The sequence below is a fragment of the Phalacrocorax carbo genome, chromosome 3 (assembly GCF_963921805.1).
Source record: "Phalacrocorax carbo chromosome 3, bPhaCar2.1, whole genome shotgun sequence".
Taxonomy (NCBI): Eukaryota; Metazoa; Chordata; class Aves; order Suliformes; family Phalacrocoracidae; genus Phalacrocorax; species Phalacrocorax carbo.
In genome coordinates this window covers 70,624,298-70,644,358 of record NC_087515.1, presented here as the reverse complement: position 1 = coordinate 70,644,358, position 20,061 = coordinate 70,624,298, and the positions used below count along the sequence as shown (strand labels likewise).

Genomic DNA, 20,061 nt, shown 5'->3' with positions numbered 1-20,061 from the left:
TGGAGATGTTCACAAATGATAATTATGATGGAAGTGAGGGATGAAGGGGCTCAATTTCCCTTTGCTTTCCAGTAGGCGTTGAGGGAAAGCTGGAACATAACCAGTGTGGAGAAAAATGGTAAAACTCCCTGTCTGGCACCTGGCTTGTGCCCTCTGTGTCTCAGCAGGTGCCTGGTGCAGCAGCAGGCAGTCGTGGTCCTCAGCTCTCCTGGCGGGGTAAATCTAGTGTTGTCACCCAAGAAGTGGCAGACTGACAAATCTCTTCCTCCTCATCAATAAGCAAAAAAAGTGTAAGGCTTTATGGGCGCAACTCTTCCTTTAGTGAGGTACCTGCTTGCTGGTGTAGTTATTGACAGCAGGGATGGCTGCCTGCCACGGAGCTGGTGGTTTCTTGCTCCCTGCTGCGAGGGAGCTGGGCCCTGGGATCTGTGCCCTCGTGGAGGAAATGCGTGAGTCATGCTGCTGCTGTGAGTTTGTCTTGGGCATTAAGATTGCCTTCCCAAAAAGAAGAAACATAATGCTACAGCTGAGGAGAGAAGTCAGCATTACGAGCAGTCGCTTAGGTGCCGTCCTTTAGCCAGGAAGAAAAGCAGGGTAGGAGAAATGAGTTTTCAGATAATTTTTTTTTTTTTCAAACCTGACAGTTTTCCTTATTTCTGTGCCATTTTCCCCAGCCAGATTCATGGAAGATTGAGGTAGTAACAAAACTCACAGCAAGCTAGAGGGATTATATTCCCCCTACAAACATGATGTTTCAGATAGAATACTCCTGTGTATATGTTTAATGTATCAGATTTTCCCCCTTTTCTTTGCAAACCCTTCTGATTGTAGTTGGAAAGCTATACTTTGTTCTTAATCAAAATGTCAGGTGGGCGTGAATGGCTGCACTGCTGCTGGAAGGTGTCTCTTAAGAACTGTTTGCTCTGTTTTGGGGTGGGCAGTGCGCTGCAGTGGGGCAGGGGGCTGTGGTTGTGTATCTTCAGTCTCTCCTCCACTTGCCTGCAAGGGCAGGTTGCAGGCAGGCTTTGTGGGGTCCGGCGGTACTCCCAATGCGTTGCAGTGCAGAAGGTAGTCATAAGTGCAGAGAAGGGTGAGTTACTCCAGGTGCAATGGTTTGCTCATGGACCCGTGCTGCTCCCAGTCTCCGACCAAGGTCGGAGAGACAGTCCAGTATGTCAGCTTGGGTAGTGTGTAGCATCCTAGTGACGTGCCTGTATTTACATGAGACTTAATGACTTGTCATGGAACCACAGTTTATCCTTTAGGAAGACTTGGAGCTCTCAATGGATAGAGTTCTCATTATAATCTTAATAAGCCTTTCTGATTGTTATTTATCTTGCTTTTAAGAGGTGAGCTGTGCTTTCAGCTGCTTGCCTGAAATTCCATGTGTTGTGTGGCCTTTTTGGCTAGATGAAGCTGTTCCATGCTCTCAGTTACTCTGTCCCCTGTAGTATTTATGTGTTGTGATTAAGCGTTAGGCCTCCTCTTTGATATGCTACATCTTGATCCAACTGAAGTACCACTTTTTTTTTCTTTTGTTGCCTTTGTTATGGCTACTATGTATGTTTTACAGGGTTGTTTTTTCAACAGCCTTTTTGAAAGGCAAAGCCTATGACTACCTGTCATATTTAAGTAATGGAAAATATCAGCCTGGTTTACAGGAACAGAAAACAACCAAACTGAGCAGGGAAGTTGTTCCTGTTTATACCAGTAAGATTTGAGTTTACCTTTTCATTACAGTGTCAAATTAGGATTGTTTATGCTTCATTCTGTGTTCACTTAACAGGATTTTAAAAGCCTTTTGTTAATAGCTACCAAGTTCTAGAAAGGAAATTTTCTTACAGTAGTCTCACCCATTGGTGGCTGATTTTTGGGATCTTCCCAGGGTGTTCCCATGGATATCTGAGAGCTGTTTCCCCAAAATCTAAGACTCCCCAGGCAGACAAAGAGCTGTCCCAGTGCACCAGTTAAAACAAAGCTGTGATTTCCTCTACAGAAGGTCACAGTGAGAGCTGCTGCTTACTTGAACTCAGCCTTATCTTAAGAAAAAGTAATTTATTCCCTGGCTCATTTTTCAAGTAAATGTAACCTTTTCTAACAGTCTTCTCTCTATCTGCTGCTACTCCTGTCTGTTTTTTTTTTCTTCCTGTCCCACATGCCATCTGTCTTACTTTCGGGTTTGTTTTCTTTTTAAATACTCTAAGCTAATGCAGCAGATAGAAAAGAAGTATGGGTATTCATGAAGCCTCACTATACCACCTTCGTTCTGAGGCGGAGAGATGTGGATGGCATCCTGCCAGGTCAGGTGATGCTGTGATTGCAGAAACTGATGGGGATCTGCCTAGGTGGTTACTTGAAGGAGATGCTACAGGGAACAACTCAGCATTGTCAGTGGCTCAGCAGAGCTTGCATGCTGTGTCACTAGTCACTGTGCACAAATAGCGTAGTAGGTAGCACTACTCTGTTGTTGTAGTTAATTGTCTCGTGGTCAAGTAATGCCCCAGTGTGGTGGCAAGGGCTTTATTTTACCATCAGCTTAAGAAGTAGCATTTCTATAATTCTTTTTAAGTAGCTATAGGATGCCAAAAACCTGGGCACTTCTGATAAAGCTGGGTATCATACTGTATGTAGGCTTTGGTATCTGTGACAAGTGTGGCAAAGCTTTGTAGGCCATAGAGTCCTTGAATTTTTCCTTCTTACTATCTCACAAATGTTCAGATAAGTCAGAGAAGCATTGAAGAGTATAAAAAAGTAATTTTATACATTAAGATTATTTATATGATATTTAGAATATACATTAAAAAGAAATTACTTGCTTGTAATATGTAAGTAATGTTTGACTTTTTGTACTCCCTTTTTTTCTATCCTGGTTGCCAATCAAACCTCTTGCAGTGAAGCTGCTGAAGACAGGTGGCTAAAGATAGCAGCTTTGATAACCCATGACATAAAACCCAGAAGGTTCGATTTGTGCCAGCTCCAAAGGCTTCTGAAATGCAGATGTTGTCCAGTAGATGCGTGGTGTGAGTGGTGATGTCCTGGTGACAACGGGTGGAGAAACAAGGAGATAAAAACTTTGACTTTGTTACAGAACAGTGTGCTGAAACGTGTCCAGGTATGTGGTAAAGGATTGGCTTTGCCTGCTGGAAGCCGGTCACTTGTGTAGATACGGGCCAAACGACTGACAGCTACACAACAGTTGATGAACGTGAAAGCCCCCTTGCCACCCAGATATGCTGGGTCAAGTAGTGAGCAGTCTGAGAGGTCATCAGAGCAGTTAGGAGATGACTTGAGAACCACAAAGGAATGACAAGGGTGGTTTTCTGCCAGTGTGGTGAGTTGTTCTCCAGGCCTTGTTCTTAGGTATCAGCTGAAGAAATTTTATTTGATTTACAAGTAATTGTTTGGGGTGTTTTTTTTGTTGGTTGGGTTTTTTTGGTTTTGGGGGTTTTTTTTAAGTGTATGATGCTGAGCTGTGTTGGTTAGGTATGCTGCCTTGTACGGGGCGAGTAGATGGTGGGAGGTGGCAGGCATCATCACATCACTGTACAGAGGCTAGGCAGGAGTGTGTGGTGACAACTACATTTGTGTCCTGCTACAGTCATGCTGACAGGATGGAAAGCAGAATCTCCTGTCTTAGACTAGTGCTGATGTGGTTGCTCATTGGGGTGCATTTATTTCCTTATATACAGGAATTCTGGATTCTTTAAAATTGAGCCCTGCTGCTAACTGATGACTTGGTGGATACATTTTTAAGTGGGTTATTTGTTTTGAAAATTGTGCTTCCTTTTGTAATGCATGATTTCTGTTAGTACATGTAACAGACCGATTGTTATGAAAAGACATTAAGGAGTTGGAGATTAGTTTTCTTTTCTCCTGCTCTGTTGACACTGTGCACTTGATGCTATTGTGCAAGTAGTAAGTTTCAGTGTTTTGTCAACTAGTTGTGTCCTCTCCTCAGCCCTACTCTGGCAGTTCCCAGTCCCAGGCTGAGCCTGGTAAGTAACAGGCAGGTTTTGCGGGAAGGGGACTAGGGACTGATCTTGAGACCAAAATGGTACAGCAAGTACAAGAAATCCAGAATCTTCTACAGGGAGGGTGGGAAGAGCAGGGAACATGAAGCTCAGGAAACAACCAGACCTTCTGGAGTGGCACATGTTGGTGAGTTCTCCTGGCCTCCACAGACAGCGAGCTGTGGAATAAAACCACTGCATGCAGAAGAGCAGTTCTTAGCCCTTCAGGTCAAGTCTAAGTGTGCTTCAGATCAAGCTTATGAGAAGAGCAAGGAAGGTGTGTTCCCTTCCTTGTTTTCCTCCTGGGAGGGAAATGCAGACCCAGACCCAGCAGAGCAGGGACACGCTGTGCTAGGAGCGAGCCACGATTGAAGTGTGCCGTGGGCAGTCTGTGCAAATGCCAGCGGAAAGCCGAGGAGGTCTGCAAAAGGAAAGCTGGCAGAGCTGAAGGGGCCACCTGTAGCACCAAACCTGATTTTAAGGTGCTTCAGAGGAAATGTGTATTTCTTTGTATTTTGTAACCGTGATGTGTTCATTTTGTCATGTGGACCTGTGTAGGGTTTGGGATGTAAGGGCTTGAAGTCAGAAAATGTGTTTCTTGGGCAAAATTATTGTCATCCCTCAGTAAATGGTAACAGGCCTTTAAAAGCCTTTCTTCTGGCTGCATTGGTTTTTTGTTGTTGGGGTTTTTTTTGTTTTTATTTTAGTATCTAGAAACTTTGTAAACAATCAAACTTCCATGGATGTCACTGAAATCAGGACTTCACCTTCAATACTGAGTACAGTTTTCAACTCTTAACTGCTTTGCAGTCAGCATTATGCTGCATTTAAAATAAAAGTTTTACCTGGTACTGTGTTTTATAACTGTTGTTTAAATTCTGATTTCTTCCTCATCCCACATACTGCTTCTTGTGAATTCTGTGATGAAGAAGCTGTGGATGGTTATTTTCTCACTGAAAGGCTCTAGGATGGTAGCATACTGTGTTATAAGTTGGAATTTACTTTGTCTGGCCTTGAAACATATCTTCCTGCTTCTCTTCACTCTTTTTACTTCACCGAGTCTACCAAGCAGATAGCTCAGAAAAGTGATTTTGACCTGTGGAAGCTAGTGCCAGTTATACCTGTTCATTAGGTTAGCCCAGCCATGTGTTCAAGATTGGAAGTGTGCATTTTAATCCTAGGTCTTGTAATAGTTATTGATAAGAACATGAGTGTAGCACTGGGGTAACACACTTCCCACAGGTAATGTGTCAGTCCTTTTAACTGCAAATCATTAATGCACCCAGGTGTAGGTGTAGGTCTCTACCAAGTTTGGACAGATTTTCAGAGCAGCTGTGAAAAGGTCTGAATTGCTCTCTGCCAAATTTTAAGTTCTAATGCCAAAACTGGAAGTGCTACAGCCCCTCAAAAAAAGAGGCTTTAACATGGACCAAAAAGCCCCAAAACTCATTAATATATCTACTGTTTTGGCTGGCTTCAACTTGAGGAAGGGCAAGCAATTACTTTGATGTAGCTTTAAACAAGTGAAGGCAAGGTTTTGTTTGAAACATGTCGGGTAATCTGAAACACTTGCTGTTACCAGCTATGTCAGGCATAACTTGTGGTGAACGGAAAGTTAGAAGTTTTCATCTTTGGGCCCCAATTCTGCAAATGTGTGCTTAGGTATTAGAAGCATAACTCGTGTGAATGAGTAGTCCCTCTGAATCCACTTGGTATGTGGGTAGAGAGCTCAGCAACATTGCAGTACCTGATGATGTGGCTGAGATGGCTTCCATAAAAATGCAGCACTGGAGGAACTGAAGCTATTTGTAACATTAGGTCAAATTTTGTGAAGGGTTCCTCCCCGCCCTGCAAAAAGAAATACCTAGCTTCAGAAATGCTGAGTTACTCTGTCATTACAGTCAGTGTAAGACGTTTGAATTTTAGTTTCAAGATCAGCCTGTTTTGCTCAACAAGAGCACCTCAGTTCTAAAACAATGTTTAAAACACTTGTGTAATACAAAAATAAAATATATACTGCTATTGTTTTACCAGAAAATTTCTATACTTCTGTTTTTTTATGCAACAGTACTCAACCTTAATTCAAGTGTATTTTTAACATTTTTTTACTAAGCCCTGAACCATCTCCCTGACTGAACACATCCAGAGTTGAGCAAATAAAGTCCAGATTAGATATGCTGAAAAAAGGATAGCATATAGCTGTTTTGTATGAACCGTTCCATTGTTCTGCATTCTTTGCATACATAGACGTAGTTTTCTGACTTTATTTACCTGAATAATTTTGAGCAGACTCTTAGCTGTGCACGGATGGTTAGAACACAGAAAAGTAGAGAAAACTGATTTTTCTGGTTTTGGAAAGAAGCGAACAGCTCTTCAGAGAGACTCTTTAATTAGGTAAGTAAATGTAACTGCTATGGTATATAGCATGGGGAATTTGGTTTGAAAGGGGAGTTTTTGCTTTGTATGTAGTGCAAGGTGACTCTTGGTACAAGACTAGAAACACTGTGCAGTGTTGTACAGGAATCCAGTGATGGAGGAAGGAAAAAAGATAAAGGTTTTAAGGATGTTTCAGAAGAGCAAGAGAACTAAATAATTCTTAGTTACACAATACCTAAAGGAATTTTGCAAGGAGGAAGGAAATAATTAGAAACATTGCTGCTCTTAAAACAGGCTGCAGACTATGCAGTGAGTAGAGGGTACAGTTTACTGTCTATCGTTGTAATTTTAATTAAAATTACGCTGCCAATATCTGAGCACCTGTGAAGCTGCGTGAGCTGGTGTAAAGGTCAGACTCAACAGACTAATGCAGTAAATGTTGCAGGTTAAGGAGTTGGAAAAATAAACAATGAAGGTTTCCAGTGTTAATTTTGCACATTACAAATGCACAGGATTTTCTGTTACAATTAAACTGTTCAATATGTTACTTAATGTACAGTGTATGCAGTGTGGCACAGTTAAGGTTGCTATGGAAACCTGGTATTTTGGTTCTGTTAATGGTGTTTCAGATAGGAAAATGTTTGCATTGGATTACTGTGAGGCTCCTTTCCATCCCCCTCCTCAGCTCCGTTGCTTCTCAGTTGGGGGGTGGGTGACAGCAAAAATGCCATGACCTGGGATTTGCATGAGTCAGCGTCAACTGAAAAAAGGGATGTTGAGTCGAAACCTAAAAATTATTGTTTCCCTTTAAGTAGCTCTTGTGTCTTGTTGCTTTTTAAACTGAGAAAGTATTTAAATGTTAATCTTTCACAGTGTAGTGTCAGTGGGCTGTTAATTTGAGGGTCTTTTTTCTAAAAACTTGAAAATTGTGGGGACTTTCTGGAAACTTTTCTTCTGAAACTTTCACAGCATGATTATGAATATTGTTAGAAATGTACTTGACCTAAAAAACAGTGACCAATTCTAATACTTTCTGTTAGATTGATGGGTTTATTTGTATTTTAGCACTTTCTTGTTGCCTGGCCTTATTCTATAAAGCACTGAGAATATGTTAACCAAGTCTCATTGAGTCTAATGGAAATATTTACAAATATAAACCTAACTTCATGCTTAAGCATTTTGGGACCTAAGCTAATTGTAAGCAGAAGGTGATTTATGGTACCCGTGATTTACAGTACAGGTATTTGTGCCAGGCATCAAGCCGCATCTTTGTGGTTTGTGTGACTCTTCAAACACCTGTGTCTTTCTGCTCTACCTCTACTTTACTTACCCTTGGTATAAATGCCTTTATTGGGTTGATGAGAAAAGAGCTGAGACATGAGAGAGCGAATTTGCTGTGAAGCTGAGAACATGCATTTGTCTTTTGTAGTCTCTTTCTCATGGCATGCATGCTGGCTGTAGGTATCTGCAGCACCCATCTTTCAAAGCATGCAGCTGCTGAGGCCCACCGAACGAAGTGGCTGCTCAAGGAGCTACGCCGATGGTTATCTGCCCAAGCTTTCTGCTGTAAGTCTGCCTTCTGCGGCAGAAGTAAGGCTGTGCTTGCAGTTCAGCTGTGTGTAGCAAAGCCCGCTGGAAGGGGGTGTGAGCTGGCATGGCAGGATATAAACTGAACGGCAGGCACAGAACCGCTTCTGCTGACTCTGCTGCGGGTCATTTCTGTGGTAATGTTGGGTGGAGGAGTGGTAGCAAACAGCTGAAGGAGGTGAAAGGGAGGAAGGTGAAGGACAGTAATACTTCAAACTGGCAGCTGCTTACTGCGTGGATGTATTTTAACAGCCTGAGAGAGATGGGTGAAAGCCCAGTTTCTTTGGCTTGGCACTTCGGCTGGCCAAGGTCCCCTTGATCACCAAAGGACATTGCTGCGCATCTATCTACGGTGGTGCTGCTGTTTGGCCAGTTCAAATCCTGCTTGAGCCTTGTGTACGCTAATTCACAGAAGCAATTCTGATATATGGCTGGGCCTGTGATATGTGACACTGTGGATCCAATGGGTGGGATGTAGGACAGTTCTGGTTGCTCACCTGGCATGGATGTGGCACCAGCCATTCACCCAATTTTGTTTGCTACTTGACTTGCTCTTACAGCACACTGCTGTGTAGGAGTGGTGAGGATGGGCTGACTTTGTTTGCTGCTTCTGTCCCTTTGCTTGGTTCAGGGAGGGGAATCTAAGGAGGACTCAGTCATGTCCCTTAAAAACCTGGTAGAGAACCCATAAGTCATTGGCTCTGGGAGTGACTTGGTTATCTGTGTGCATGTTTTGACCTTGTGAAAACAGATGTGCGGGCTTTCTTAGAAATGTTTCTAAACAGATCATAAAACTAGCAGTTGTAAAGAGCAAGGAACATGCTGGCACCAACTGCCAAATCAGCAAGGTAGTCCTAAGGGGATTGTCTAAATGCCAGCTGATGTGTCTAAGAACGTCCATAAATTTTTATTTTTTAGAAAACTGCAAGTACGTAGTGTTTTAGTTGAATGCTGCTAAGCACATACATAAAAGTCCTCTGTGTGTGTGCCTGTGTGCTCCAGGGAGAGGTAAGAGAACAGCGGCATCTCTCTTACCCTCTCTGGAAATGGTACACTGCATCCTGTTTTAGTTCTGTGGTGGTGGAGCTATCATGCTGTACATCAGTTTAGGATCTGACTCAAAAATGCAGCATAAATTGTGATGGAAGTGCCTTAGTATGTGGCATAAGCACATACTTGATTTAATTCAGCAGGTGTCCCAGGAAAGAAAGGCACAAAGGGTAAGCCATTTGTAACTGCAAGACAAGATCTGTGGTTTTGTAATAACCACAAGATCCTTCCGGATCTCAGTCTCTCACCTGTAAAATGAAAGCAATGCTCTTGATGAGGAATGTTTGAAAGGCTTAGCTTTTTAAATAAAAGTAGCTAAAATTTATTGGAATATCAATTAACTGGAACCAGCACCCTGCAAATTCTTGGGTGTTTCTGTTGTTTACATGTATGAGGTTTTCTGTATTTTAGTGGCTACAGAATTCATTCTGTTTATCCAAATGCTAATGTTTTTCTGCTGCCTTGTACCTGTTGTTAAAGTATTTGTAGGAAGAGACCAGTGTTTTCTGTCAACGATCCATAAAGATGCAGCATTTGCCATTCAGACTCTGCATATGTGCCTGTACCTGTACAAAGTGAGCATGAAAGGCTGCAGGGTTCAGAAGGCTTGGGCTTACCACTTATTTGAACTAGGGTGGGTTAAAACAGGCGATACAAGAAAATGGTGTTCATTTTTTTTTTTTTTTTAAAGCTTCTGCAGCAATGTTCTTCTTGTCTTAAAAGTGAAAATCTTCCCAAGTGGCCCAGTTTCAAACAGGACTGCACTTTTACATTTGGTATGGCATAGCACTCTACCTGTTAATAGTTTACACTGTGTTTTGTAACCGGTTTCTGTCTAGCAACTGCAGCTGAATTGCACTGTAAAATACATTGTTCCTTATGGAGAATGCATCTGGTGGTGTTCAGCTGCCAATGACGAAAGATTAAACCTGGATGTTTTTTTCTCTTGACAACCGCCGCTGGTGATGTTGAATTTCTGGTAGCTCTTTTGCTTCCCTGTGTTCTGTGTGAAACATGACAGCCTGAGTTAGTGGGTAAAAGTCTCCTCCCAGGCAAGGTAGAAATAATTTGGTGGGGGAGCCCATTGGAGCTGAATCAAGTTTTGTTATTGTTCTGTTTCTGAATCAGAAGTGTTTCTGTTTCATTGATTCTCATTTAGTTTATTTGAACTCTGCTCATGTGGACAGGCTATTGGAGATCCAGCTGACGAGTTGAAGGGGATTTGTTAGCATGTTCTTACTGCATTAGTAGGGAATGAAAATGCTTGGACTGTTATCCCCACTACAGAGTGTAGTAAGCTAATAACCTCCTAAACATTGCAGCTGGTTCCTCAAAAACAAGGGTGTTTGTTTCCTTTGCTTGTCTTATCTCCATCTTTTTATCTTCACTGTGCTTGAGAGTCCACAAGGTGCAAAAGCCATGTGGAATCTCTCTCCATTTGGAGATAGAGAAGTTGTGATACTTGTCTGTGTTTAATCTGAAGAAGAAATCCAGAAATTGCTTCTGCATACAACTTTATTTCCAGTCTCTTAATTTTTGCATTTTAATTATTTGGGGATTTCAAGAGTCCACCCTTGTAACAAGAAACATGACCGGCTTAGCCCGTTAAAGGTCGGTGGAGTTGTGTGCATAAATAGGGGTTATTCACCTAAGTAAGAGTTGAGTCATCAGCCTCAACTTCACCAAGGGGGAGAAGCTCTCCTAGGTTGCTTTAGCACTCTTCAGTTATGTACATTAGACTGGAACTTCTTTATAGAGCTTGTTAATGTTTTTGAAATAGCGTTACACTTTACATGGTAAATGTAATGTAACTATGTAATTGTATTGAAACAATTCCATATCTATCTTAAGATAGCTTTCGAGTAAACTATATTTTTGTCCATTCTGCTGAATCTAACTTAATGTAATTAGTCTATGCTGTGTTTTATTGGTTTGTGCTAGTGCTTTACTGAAAGCTTCCAGTCTCACTTTTAGCTAGGTCATTCTGCCTGAAGAAAAGACTAAAAAACTTCTGGCTTACTCTACTCACTGCTGGCTGTGCATTTGTTACCCTTTCACCTTGAGATGCTGTAGTCTTTATTCTAAAACTTCTATCTTCACTATTACACTAAATGAAATACACTAGCATGATATAAAAGCAGTAAGACTCAGCCTGGTTAGGCTAGCCAGTGAGGCATTAATGAAATTCTGCAAAATTTAGCATTTCTCATAAGGTGCTAATGTACTTTCACCTTCCTGTTTTTAGAAATGAAATGTCTGTTGAAATAAATGCTAGAATTTATATTAGTGCTTTGGCTTGTGAAGCTTAATCGTATACATTTATATGACCCAGTAGCAACTTAAAATACATCTCCTTCTGTGTTAACCTGTTTCTGTTGCCTTATGCATAAAGGTGTTCTGTGTGACCCTATGCTGCAACCTTGTTGGTGTGTTCGTGTCTCTTTGTGTCTGCACAGTGCCCTGGAAACTGCTTTGAGCTCACCGGAGGCACAGATAGCAGCCCCAAGGGTTCAGTTACAGATCTAATACACAGAAAATGCTTCCCCTCTATCTGTGATTTGTTCTACAATTTCTTATTCTGTCAGCTTGATAGACGTTTTTAATATTGCTCTTGAAGTACTACATACATATCTTTCCTTTTTTTAGTCTTAATATTGACTTGTTGGTATAATCTGTGTTATCTCTCCTGGTGTGTTTTTTAGGGGTCAGAACTGGCACATGAACTCAGAAGACTTGTTATTTGTAAGAAGTCACTGCTGCAGAGTTGCAAATCTAAGCAGAATCATTAGTAATGCTTCATGCCCAAAAGTGGCCGGTGGTGACATTTGGATGTTTGTATTGCAGCAGATGATAGTAAGGAAGCGTGTAGCAATATGAACAGATGTGTGCGATGTTTGTCTGTGGTCTCAGGGGCAGAGGTAAAATAGAGAAGCAAAAATAAAAAACCTAATGTTGTATGGGATGCCGCACTAGAGAGCAGGTGCGGGCTACGTGGTGTGTCTGGGCAGCATCCTGTTCCCTCGGCACAGTGGGGTCTCCCTGTTAGATCCTTGGCGTGGCCATATCCTCTTGGCTGTCTCACTGGGAGTCTTCTGCCTTAATCTGCTCTGTCCTCCTAACTGTGGAAAATTTGCGCTTAGGCCTCTCACCTCCCCTGCTTGTTTCTCGTAGTATGGTTGCTGCCACTATTGCTTGCCTCCTGGGTCCTCTGCTAAGGTACAGGGCACTACCCTTGACTTGGTTTCCCTAAATTATTTTCATAACTTTTTAACATATTTCCTGAAGGAGCTGACAGTGCCATTTAATCCTAGATCCTCAGAGGAGTTAGGCTTTTTATTTGCTGTTGTGCATCTGAGCTTTCATTTCTACACGTAAGCCCACAGAGCCAAATAAGGGTGAGACTGTGCTATGGGTCTTCAAAGTTTGTCAGTTTAAATTTTACACAGAAAATAATAACTAGCTCCTTGTCAAATTAGTCTCCTTCCTTGTTCTCATTGCTGCTGGTTATTGGGGCTGATTGGATTAAAGCTGGTGGGAGGATACTTTTACATGCTGCTCTTCCGCTCTCATCTGAGCGTGTGGAGGTACTTCCTGCAGTTAAGTTCCCCATTTGCAAAGTAGGGATTTACAGCGTTTTCCTACCTCATTGGTTGAGCATTATTGACTCTACAGAATTGTGAAAATATATAGGGAGAATTGCACGATCTTGAACTTTTTTTTTTTTTAAATCTGTATGTCTTTCCAGGACTTGCAGTGGGCACAGATGGCCAGAGACAAGCTATCAAGTCCATTGAGTATTCTAAAAATATTCAGTTCATTGGCTTCTGCTTTGCTAGTGCTTTGGATGTGCAGTTGTTCACGTACGTGGTTTTGGAAAGTAGTGCTCACAGTTGGAGGATTGATCGTTGATGCTTTAGAGCCAGTGAACAGGATCTCTGGGTGCTTACCTCTGAGTGCAGCGAGCAGGTCCTTTTGTTGTCTCATGAAAATGCAAACTGCTTATGCCGCAGGTAATATAAGGTATATTAGCCTTCAGTCCTGAGAAGGGAGGGAAAAGAGAAGACAAATAATTAAAGAAAGTAGAAAAAATTGTCAAAGTCTTTGAAAGACTTAGAATGCTCTATTCACGTAGTTGTTAATTAAAAATTAAAATTAAATTAAAAATAAGTGTTCCCCTCAAAAATACAGTTCCCTTCCTCTTTGTTCATCCTCACACTTAGAGCATCTTCTGCTGCCGCTGTTTTGAATGTACCATGACAAGAGGCTGCTGTCCTGCAGTGCCAGGTGGCAGAGTGGGAGTAGGAGCTGGAAGTGGCATTTCTGGAGGTCTTGGGACAGTGGCAGCAGTTGCACAGACAGGAGTTTAGTGTGTTCCTCTGATTTTTTTAAAAACTTTTTCTTTTCTTTTTTGTTTATTTTGTGGCCTTGGTGGATCATTACAAACTCCCAGCAGCATCCCTGAAACTCCCTGGCAGCAAGCCTAAATAAACAAAGCAAGTATCCAAAAATATGCTAATATAAATGAAAAAATCCAGAGCAATAGGACTAACTTACTAACATAAAAATATACTGTACTTTTTGCTGTATTTTGTTCTTTTCTTCATATAATTATCAGGTGCTAAATTTGCAGAGTGGCAAATTTTTAACAGGATCCTTATTTAAATGCATTGCTTGTGCATCAGGAATATCTTTCCTCTTGAAATTACCTAATAAAAGAATTAGCATTGCTGTAGACATGTAATATAAGCTTTTCACTGTCTATTTCAGTTTCAGTGTAGAAAGGGTTAAACTGAGCCTGAAATTTCTATAAAATCAGCTTTGTCATCATTTGAGTTTGGACTGTACTCATGATAGACGAGTAAGATGTCTGTCTCCCAGTATATAAATATCCCCCAAATACGTACATTTTCAATAGTCTGCCTGATTCAGTCTTCGTCGCTACCAGGAAATCCAGATTCATTTTAATCATATATTCTTAATAACATTTTAAGCAGTTAATTAAGCAGGATTTCTTTCTTGGGAGATACCAAAGGACAAGTAAGGGGGGAGTGTGGAGCAGGTTCACTTTTTTTCATGTAACTTTAAACCATCAGTGACAACCTATAAAATAAATATGGCTTTTGTACGGTTACTGCTTAAAGAACTAAAAACTGAAAAGGGCCTTTCAGAAATACTAGTTTTCAGTAGCAATTACTGCAAGTTACACTGTGGTCCTCCTAGCTTTCAGGCTTTTTTTTATCCCTTGCAGCCAACTAGTACATGAAAAATTCCCCAACTACAAAACTGAACTCAGTGGTTATGAAGTTTGCGCTCCTAATCAATTTGCTTTTCCTAGTACTACATTTCCAAAGTATAATTTTCAGCCTTAAATATGTCTTCCTAGAACACCACCTTTTGTTTCTTTTAAGGTGAGCTAAGTAAGTTTTAAGTCAACAGAGTAGAACTGGATGTTAAATTATTTTATTGTGAAAATTTTCATTAATTGGTGACTGAATATGAGATCCCTGTGTATTTTCATCAGCAAAAGAAAAAACAAAATTCACCCGATACGCCTTTGTTACAGTCTATGGGTAACACTCCAATTTTCTGAGTGCCCATCTGTTCTGAACATAACTTTTCTTTTTGTTAAAGTTCTTGATTTATTCCCCCTCAGTGTGGGAAAGGACTCGGAGTTGCATTTAGCTGATGTGGGAGGAACAGGCTCCATACCCGTGCTGTCATTGCGAGCTTTGTTTAGTGTTGATGAAAGCAAACGGCAAACCTTGCACTTGGCGAGCCGAGGAATGCCACGCGGGTTTGGCGCTGGCACCTCCTGCAGCACCTGTGGTTGGGATGAGGCTTAAGCTCTGCCTCCTCTCTCTCCGTGCCGCTCTTCGCCAAAGCAGGGGGCGGCTGCTCCAGCACTGGGCAAGACAGGGCTGGGGGCAAGTGGGGTTTTCTCCTCCTGGCTCGCTCGCTGGGCTGTAGCGCTCCCTTCATCTGCCAGCACCATGTCGGAGCAGGGCTGGTATTCCCCTGGGTGGAGTCGGTAGGTCATGGCAGAGGATGGGAATTTATGGAAGGAGTGTGCTGCCGACCCTTGCGTGGGGTGAGGCCCTGAGGACAGCTCTTGCTCCCCTCCATCCCAGCTGATCTTTTTTCAGTTAGATGAGAGGGGCTCTCCTCACTTCCCTCATCTTGTTCCCATAGGTCCCACTGTCCTCATGGTTATGGGATTAATATTATCTTAGTGCCCTGTGGTTATTTGATAGTTCTTGGTGTCAATGTGAGACTCAGCTCTGACCCGTCAGTGTCCTTGAGCACACACCTCAAGAGTGTAGTGAACGCAATGCAGGCAAAGGGGAAGGAGTGGTTCCTCTTTCCCTGAACTCTTTGTAGTTTGCTATGGAGGTTGTAGTTGTATGCTTTGAAAGATTTATTGTAACTCTAAATGCAGAGGATCTTCTCCTCTGAAGCTCTAGGACCTGTCCCAACAGGGAAGATAAGGATGCACTGAATTATCAGGAAGTATGTGATATCTTCATGCAGACTGGACATGTGAGCAGGACAGTTTGTTTTGATGCTATTCTTAGGCTACTGTCATGTAGGTTTCTGTGTCTGGCTGAAGGCTGCAACGCACATTAACTTGCAGAGATAAAAAAGCATTCTCCTTATAAAGCCAAAGATGTCTTAGGCAAATTTGCCATTTGAAGAGAGCAAAGGCCGTTACTCTAAGACTCTACTTGGTGTATAGAGATCAGAGAGACTAGATTCTTTTTGATGCACTGGATGTATTGAAAATGAATGAGTAAGAAAAAGTGCATTTTGAAGCAGTGGACTTCAATTGCTGTGTACTGGTGCTCCATAGATATGGAGAGACAATTATGGCAAGTATTTCTGATAGAATCCAGCATGATATGTTCATGGGCTTTTCAAGTAGATTAGTCTATTTTTGCTACATTATCTCTTTTGTTGACATATGGCAGTTAGTAGCTTATGATCTTTTAATGCAGGCAAAAATAATGGGAACTGATTAGGTGCTGGGGGAATTTTTCATCTTTTGCTACAAATCATAATTTGTGTGGCTTCTATTTCTTTATTATACAGCCCATTAGGTAAAATGTTCAGTAGTAACTTTTAGTTTGAACTGTAATACAATAAAGAACTCTTAAGATGTTAACTTATTTTGTGCATGTGCACAAGCCATTGGGGTAAGTTGAATGTATGTCGGAGAGGTGAAGAGGATAAAACGTCTTGGCAGAGATCTTGGACAGCAATTGATGTGGCATATTGTTAATTGCAGTGATTACCAAGCAGTTCTGAAATTCCCAGCTCCCGGTTTCCAAGTGTCTCAGTATGGCATTCTGCAAAGAGGGGGTGATCTCTGTGTCAAAAGCCAGTGTTACTGGTCTTTTTTTTTTAAAAAAAAAAAAAAAAACACAACAAAAACTTCTCAGAAACCTTGCCTAGTCCTGTCTGTCTCAAGGTGACTGAGATTCATCCGGAGAGCAGGAGACCCACTGTGTTCCTCTCCATGTACTTGTTTGGACTTGCGTATTGTTCACAACAGTCAAACCTGTGTAAAGGATGTAGATCACACTTTTTTCTTTATGTTGTTTTAAAATTTTCTTATTTCTCACTGTTTTACAGAATTTGTCTTTCCGGTTATACTGTTTGTACTGGGTATTTCCAAAGCTTCTCTTGATCTTCCTGTCTATAAAACACATGAAACCAGGAAGATGTTTTGGTATAAACTATTTCAACAGCTTGTAAAATATTTTAATCCTTCCAGGGTTTTAAAGCTTGGTACTGCTTTTTGGGTTACCTGCTTTGCAGAATCTCTCTTCCTCTGCTGGAGAAACTGGCCTCAGTGCATTTATTGTTTTTTGTCTCGTTGTATACTAAATGGATGTCACATGGCAAGCATTGACTGGTTAAAGTTTTACTTCGCTTTGTCACTGAGTTAATTGCATTTCCACAACCCTGTTGGTTTTTGTAGGTGTTGCTGACATGTTGATTTATAAACTTCCTGTTTTAAAATGTTATATACAGGGGACTCTGCCTGGATATGAGGTGCTGAGGGGAAAAAGACCATCACGCTTGGCTGCTCACCTTGCCCATTTGACTGTACATAATGGAGACCAAGGAGGAGAAGAAGGAACGAAGACAAGGCTATTTTGCACGGTAAGGTACAGGGTTTATTTCGATGTTGATTAAAGTGTGGAATTCCTCATTCTGCTTTTTTCACAAGGCTTTACGATTCTTCAAGTATGTATAAAAATCGAACCCATGCTGCAGTATGTATCCAGAAAGTGCTTTCCTTGCTGTGTCCCTAATGTTGGAGTGGTAATATTTTCCTTTTTGGGTAGTGGAGGTAAACCTGAATTATAATTGTTATTTGTAGCATTAAACTGTTCTTGGGTACTCAGTTGCAAATTCCACTGCATTTGAGCTTCCAGCATCCAGTTCCTGAGAGTGTTTATAAAAACAAGCACATCTAAAACATAGATGTGTCTAAACCTAAAGTTTTATCTGATTTCAAATAAAGCACAGACTAAGTAGTATTATCTCATAGGACAAGGTCAGCTAAGAAAGGGTAGTTACATGCTGATAGGTTAAGATGCCTAGACTGTATCATCTTTATAAATACAAGCAATCTTTTTTTAGCCAATCATTTTTGTAATTTTGAATTCATGATTGGCGATTTTTAAGAAATAGAAATAAATGGTGTTATTTATTTATTTTTAATAAATATAAACTATATTTTATATAAAATATTAAAAATAAATAAATTTTATTTATTATTATTTCCTAATAACTTTTCATATTTAATTTAGCAAGTCTGTAATCATCTCTGAGCTTTGATGTACAAGAATAACTGAAGCTCACTTATTCTTGGGGAGCATAAGAGGGGGACGAAATCAGCGTAAAAAACATCTTTCAGTCAAAGATACTTTCTGCCCCATTGAAGAGGAAAAGTGTATACTTCCTCCAGTCTGTGCTAAATAAGTGTTATTGAAACTGCACTAAACCACTAGCCTTAGTCTGTTACAGACGTCTAGAGCCGTGCCTGTCGCACCACTTAGAAGTAGTAGCACGGGGAAAAGTTGCAGCACTTCTTTACTGTTGTTCAGGTGGTATGTAGCGGTGGCTAAAGACTTGAAGTTTTGTGGTGAAGGACATTTGTTAATGCCAGGTAACTTGTTTTCCATTTGGATAAATGCAATTATGTTGATGTTGATTGAAAGGAATGTCTCAGTTTTGGAGTTTGAGAAGGGGAAATAAACAATGGCACCTATGGCAGAGGAGGTATCAAGTAGGATAAAGCAGAAGTAGCTGAAGATGTACTAAGCAACAAGTAGTTTCTTGTTAAGGAAGACTTGGGCTTTGGGAGAGATGTCTGAGTAAGATGCTTTAGTACTGAAGAGAATGTTTTGAGACCATTCTAAATGCTGCCTGCTAAACAAAATGGAAAGCCACAAGAGGCTTTCAGCAAAGTCCTTGATGTTTTACTTAATATGCTTTGCAGCTTCCCTGTATCATCTGTGGCTATTCTCTTTCAAAAATTCACAGGGGCAGTGTGTCTTGTATGGGCAGTGGATGTTAGGCAAGGGTCAAAAAGACCTGAAATCAGTTCTTAGTTCTAGCACTTTGGTGTTGTGTAACTTTGGGGAGGTCACCTGTTTCTTTCCCTCCTGGCTCGCCTCTTTTTCCTTTATGTAAGTTGCAGGCCTGTAAATTAAGTTCCCACTCTAAGCAAACTCATGTATGATTTCTACAAGAATGTTCTTGCAGACCCTCGAGTCATGTTTTAATAGAAGCTAAAGTAGGTCAGAAGATGGTATGCCTGGCTTACCTTCACCTACATTGTCTGCGTGTGCCATCAGGGACAGAGCAGAACTGAATTTACATGTCCCCGATTTTAGTCTAGTGTTCTTCCTTTAGTAAACAGGTGTCCCAGCATCTTGCAGATGAAGGGTTTGAATGCTTTACATGATGACCCATGTAAATGTCATATGAGTACCTGAAAAAAATAGGCAGCCTATATTGCCTTTAGTACAAAGGCAGTTCTAACAATGTCCCTACCTGTTTGGGTTTTTTTTAAAACTTTTTAAATTTTAGCTTTTGACTTGATGTAGACGGAAGTTCCCTGTTTAGGTGCCCAATATTGGGACACCGAGATAACTTAATCAGCTCCATACTTTGATGTTTCTGTCATTTTGGTTGTTTTGTGGACAGCTGTTGGATGCTTGAATTTAAGCACCCAAGTTTAATAAGTTTTGGCCCTCATCTTTTGTGTGCTACTTCAAACACCCTGCTTTTCCTGCCAGCTTGGGCTCATATTTATTAAGCCAAGGGCAACCTCAGATCATTCCCCAACACATGCACCCCCCTACTAACATTATTGTTTTTTCCCCCTATGCTTCTTATTACTGTTACATTTTGTGAGCCTAAGATGATAACAGTATTTACAAAATATACATTTATGTATAGTAAACATTCTTATGAGACAAGCACCATCCCCCCTCCTTATCTGAATCTTGGGGTTTTTTGCCTGTGATCAGGTGTTCATGGGAGGAAGACTCTACTGCTTGCCAAAGAAGAGAATGGGAAACAGGTTAGCCTTTTTTCCAGCAGGAGGGAAAACTGTGCTCCGTGTCAGGAGGGTGGGGGAAAGGGCTTTGCTATGCCCAGGGTTGAGAAGAAGGATCCTGCTTATATCCTGGTTAGACAGGAGGAAATGTATGTATTTAATGCTGATGAAGTAAAATGTTTTATAGCTACCTTATGGACTACATTAATGAAAATACACAAATTTTAATAGAAAATGTCACTTTTTAATGTGAGGGGAAGGGTTACTGTGGTATCAACAAGGACAAAGGCATTAACTGAAAAATGGGAGATGATAGCTCTTTCCCTTAAGCTCCTGCTAACAGAAACCCAAGCTCTCTGTTGGCAGAGCAAGGGAGCATGTGGGCATGAACAGCGGGACGAGTAGCAGCCTTGCTGCCCTGCCAGCATCCCAAAGGGCCTGACTTCCCATCAGAAGGCAGCTTTT

The 20,061-nt window shown here is 41.1% G+C and overlaps 1 protein-coding gene across 6 annotated transcripts in view; it reads left to right on the top strand.

The window, feature by feature from the left end:
* The window catches only part of NCOA7 (nuclear receptor coactivator 7), a 97,220-nt gene that overhangs the window by 6,655 nt on the left and 70,504 nt on the right, over positions 1 to 20,061 (top strand). For 5 of the 6 annotated variants that reach the window (XM_064447357.1, XM_064447351.1, XM_064447354.1 and 2 more), the window contains exon 2: positions 17,055 to 17,186. Coding sequence is in view for 5 of the 6 variants with exons in the window: in XM_064447351.1 (XP_064303421.1) it covers positions 17,137 to 17,186 (50 nt within the window). In the remaining variant the exon portion in view is untranslated. Of the gene's footprint in view, positions 1 to 17,054; positions 17,187 to 19,567; positions 19,621 to 20,061 lie in introns of all 6 variants that reach the window. The other variant, XM_064447353.1, reaches the window with a different exon arrangement.